The sequence below is a fragment of the Mizuhopecten yessoensis genome, unplaced genomic scaffold (assembly GCF_002113885.1).
Source record: "Mizuhopecten yessoensis strain PY_sf001 unplaced genomic scaffold, ASM211388v2 scaffold4615, whole genome shotgun sequence".
Taxonomy (NCBI): domain Eukaryota; kingdom Metazoa; phylum Mollusca; class Bivalvia; order Pectinida; family Pectinidae; genus Mizuhopecten; species Mizuhopecten yessoensis.
Window position 1 is genome coordinate 125,587 of NW_018405635.1, and position 5,109 is coordinate 130,695.

Genomic DNA, 5,109 nt, shown 5'->3' on the forward strand with positions numbered 1-5,109 from the left:
TATTGGCGATGTAGTCAACATTTACCCAAACACCAGGTGACTAGATATATTTTTGTACTGATCTATTGATGTTTTAAACAATCGTAGCTGTACGGGTGATTCTACTGACAATACAAAATTAAAACTACTACATACCAATACGGAATGTTACAATACCATCGTTATTAAATAATTGCCATGTTTTTGTATTTCATCTACATGAATATTTACACAATTTAGATTTTGCCAGTTTAAAAGTTTAAAATGTTATTCACGGTAACAAATCTCAGTATAAATGCCTGAATCTTGAAATAAAATCAACAAGAGGCCCATGGGCCTTAACGGTCACCTGATATATTTATACAGAGAGTTGATTTTGTTTTTAACATGAACAGAAATATTATTCAAAGTGACAAAAAACAATAAAACCACCTTACTCAATATCTAGCATACAGATTTCAGACTAAAAAGGATTTGAAACTAGCANCTTGAGACTTTGTCTCAGGTGACCTAAAAATTTCAGTAGCAGTAATTCTCATACCAAAAAGTGAAGTAAGTTGTACAAACTCACATTTAATTCTCCAAAATCTAACTTCTTCTTCATCAAACTTGTGCCTTATGAAGTAATGCTCAGTTTTATCTTATTTTTTATAAAAGAAATGCTCTGATACATTGTCAAGAGCATAAAATAACCTAAAATCAAAAATAATTACCCCTACTTTTCTACAATACTGTGTAACAGTTAAACAGTATGGGGAGGTTAACATAGGGTTATAAAACCAGACAAGTGTCCAGGACAAAGTAGGCTTAAACAAGTGATATTTCTTTCCGGTTTTCATCAGGTGATGAATGATGTCACAAATCATACTTAAAATCAAGCATGGTGGGTAGGGTAAAAGGAGACTCCCTCACCCGTTAGTGTTGGTTACTGTTTTCACCCAACTCTTATTACTTAATTTTCAAATTGGGAAAAGATGCTCAATAAACTCTGTGTCTTTATAATCTTCAAATGATTGAAGGAGGATTGGATAACTAAAGAAGATCAAATTTTAAAATTCACGAACTTGAGGCAGATAAACATGATTATCAACCACTCCTCGCATTGAGGAACCTCTGCATGTATATAGACACTTTTTTACATCCTATTTATATTATCAAATCTGCTAGAGAGATCACCCCTATCAAATAATTCTCTCAAAAAGATTTAAAAATATACTGAGACCAACTCTGGTGATAGTCAGCCTTCTTCTGGTTATTCTTGTGATACAGATAACACTGTATATCAGTGTTGGGGACTTTAAAACATGATGCCAGTTTAAAACACACTAAAAACTATGTGTGGTATTAATGTTAGACCTTTAGTTGCTCTCCTTATAATACATGCTGAAAATTATTCTACACAACCTCTGACCATTGTGACCTCTATTTGACCTTACACTGCTCAACCTTTAACCTTGTGATTGACCTTCAGTCGACCTTGTGCTTTGTCCACATGATCATAGTTTTGGGTGAGCGGTATAGGAAGAGAAGCTTGGCGAACAGGTCTTCTTCCATCCTAAAGTTGAGACTTTCCCTCACCATGTAGATGTCAAGACACAGGTTTAAAATATTGTCCACATTCGGCTGTTCCTCGAACATAATTCGCTCAGACTGACCACTGAACAACGTCCTAACAAAGCGACCAATCAGCATCACCAAGGAAACATATAGTCCAATGATACTGTAACAGGAAGTCAGCAAACACGAGATTATCAACAGGAAGTCAGCACACGAGATTATCAACAGGAAGATTATCAACAGGAATTCGGCATATACGTACATCAATATGAGATAAAAACAGATGTCATAAATTATTTCTTTTTCAATCAAAACATTAAGAAGATAAAACATTCATTATTTAGATAACAATTGACACATAAATGATTTTCTTTCTCACAAAAAAATAAAATGTCCATAGCCTTTAAAGATTGCTGAATTATACACAGATGATCAGAAAATAACATAATATTCTAACAAAATATCAGTCCATTTCATTTCAGCACACAGGGATCCAGGCTAGCATACACTTGGCAGCGATGTAGCTACAGAGCACACTTTACACAATTTTATCTCTTTTCCTGTGAAGGTTCAGTACACGTACCAATTTTATGAGTCTTTTTTTTTTTCAAATTGAGTACTTTTTTCTCTTTTCACAAAAGGTTACAGGTATAAAAAAAATGTACCCTACAGTATTAAATATATGACTACAAAATGTCATAATTGACCTTATAACGCCTCTTACCTAATAAAGTCCCTCGACCCTTTTTCTGACCTAGCATCCCATTTCTTCTTCATAATGTACAGATTTACTTGGAAAAAGAGCCTATTTATATGGTAAGTTCTGAGAATTGTGGAAAAATTTGGAATTTTACAAACCATCCAGGTCACTTATAGACTGAACTTGATAAAAGTTGATGATGAACAAGCTACAGATCTACAGAGAAAAACATTCTAATCACAGACCTATGATTTCAACAATATAGGGGAGACAACTCTCCGAATCTATTCAGGGGAGACAACTCTCCGAATCTATTCAGGGGAGACAACTCTCCGAATCTAATCAGGGGAGACCACTCTCCGAATCTATTCAGGGGAGACCACTCTCCGAATCTATTCAGGGGAGACAACTCTCCGAATCTATTCAGGGGAGACAACTCTCCGAATCTATTCAGGGGAGACAACTCTCCGAATCTATTCCTCGTAACATTGTTTCTTGTTACTGTCCTTGTTCTACAGCAGGAGATTACATTACAGAAGGTCAACAACCTACACATTAAATTAACTACCATCAACACATGGTCAGATGTTTTTCGTTACATCTACATTTTTATTTTTTTACAATAACTTAATAAAAGCCAAAAGAAATTGATGTATGTGACATATCAACAACATCAATGGAGTTGATATTTGCTGGAATAATTATACAACAAAATTAATGGTACCCTGACAGTTTTTGAACACTTTTCCATAGAAAATAACTTACCATAGATTTAGATAACTAGATTTAGGTGATCGAGGACAAAAACATCTAAAGCTTGAATGTGTTACCAATACAACTGGTCACATTTCACAATGCATTTTTACAATAAAACACAGATAAGCATGGTTACAAAAAACATCTTTAAATGCATAAAAACAGTTCTATACTAAATAATTAATCATATTAATCATTTTTCTTGTCATGGGTGACTATTAGTCGCCGTGGTAACTGAGTCCAAGTAATGCGTGTTTCTGATGACCGGAACACGAAGAGAAGTTTGGCATAAAGATCTTCCTCAAGGCGGTATTCCCTCATCTCTCGCACTAGGTAGAGGTCCAGACACAGCTGTATGACATTGTCCACGTAGGGAAGCTCTCTGTACATAATCAGCTCAACCAATCCGGTCGTACTCAACCTCAGGATCCGACCAATCAAAAGGATGAATGTGAGGTACAGGCCGATAATGCTGAAAGGTCAAAGTTCAAACACACAATAGCAAATATGTAAGTACTGTGTATGTATGTGTGTATGTGTACTCCTACACCATCACTTCCAAACAAAGGATGTATTCATGTTACATGGTTATGGTAGAGAGTCCCATCACATTTCCCACTTTATACAGGGATTAAATACATATTTTTCTGCAGTTTTTATTATTTTTTTTATATTTATACTAAGATATGTATTGATTGAGGGCCTTTTTAGGGAGTTTGAAGATTTGGAACGGTTATCAGTAATGCTGTGATTTTTTGATTTTTTTTTAAATACAAGATTGTAAATTGAAAATTACACACTTCTAAAGTTCTGACTGAAGGATTCATACTTCTTTGACATTTAACTTAGGCATGACGGTCCCAGTGGCCTGTTTTTAGTGCACCGCACACATTCTGTAGGTGATTCAGATAACTATACTCTTTAAAATTTTCTCTAAATTAGCTGTAATGGTATAAAATTGACAACCCACCCAGGAGATGAGAACTAAAGATCTTTACTATTACTCTGTTTCCTTTATTGTTAAAAGTGAGACTCAGATATTTCATCCTTGAGCATCTCCAGCACACACGCATGCATACACACATAGGGAGAGATTAGCTAGGTGGCATAGGACTAGTAGTTAGCGCGTGATAAGGCAGCTCCTGCGAATTCCTCAAAAATTGTATATCCTAATTGTATTAATTGTTGTCTATGTACTGTAAAGTGTTTTAGAGTGGCTTATGTTAGCTAGATAGGGCGCTATATCAAATGTTGTATATTATCATTTGTAATGTTTAGAATTTAGAATTTGATAGTTTGGTCAGAAGGGAGAAATACACTGTTGTTTCTATTGATATGTGTTTAGTACACTGTGTCTTTACAAATATGAATACAAATATTATTTTATTGCAAATGAATTTTAAATCATATTCAAAAGCAATTTTTATATAAGCTGCAACAGAATCAGTGTCATGCCAACATCAGTATACCAGCAATGCTTGCCATGTAAGTGTCCATTCTGGAGAGATACTTCCCTGTTTTATAACCTTACTTCTGACACTATAATCTGAATTTCTGACTTTTTGAATTAATTGCTCAAATTCAAAAAATCATTTCATGAAACAGTTTAAACTATTACATTTACACTTAAGTTTAATCAAATATGTGGCATGGTAAGAAATTTTATACATTTAAAATCATGCCACATGGTTTGTTCCTTACGATTGAAATGTTGGCAGGTATGAAGCACTGTGATGATCTTCTCTGTGTAGTCTGTTACTATGACAACTGTTATATCAAACAAAATGTTGCCATGGTAACCAAATGATTAAGAAATGGTAGACAAAGTTAACCCAGAGGTAAAGCTTATACCAAGCTCATAAAGCTTTGCTTCTGAAGCTCATTAACATAATGTATTGTGTACTGAGATAACATAATGTATTGTGTAATGAGATTACATAATGTATTGTGTACTGAGATAACATAATGTATTGTGTACTGAGATAACATAATGTATTGTGTACTGAGTAACATAATGCATTGTGTACTGAGTAACATAATGTATTGTGTACTGAGAAAACATAATGTATTGTGTACTGAGATAACATAATGTATTGTGTACTGAGATAACATAATGT

At 34.2% G+C, this 5,109-nt stretch overlaps 1 protein-coding gene across 1 annotated transcript in view; it reads right to left on the bottom strand.

The window, feature by feature from the left end:
* Positions 1-961: 961 nt before the first annotated feature.
* Positions 962-5,109, bottom strand: part of LOC110449456 (piezo-type mechanosensitive ion channel component 1-like) — a 122,477-nt gene continuing 118,329 nt past the window's right edge. The window contains 1 exon segment of the mRNA XM_021496332.1: positions 962-1,699. Coding sequence (XP_021352007.1) covers positions 1,447-1,699 — 253 coding nt within the window. The 3' untranslated portion in view covers positions 962-1,446.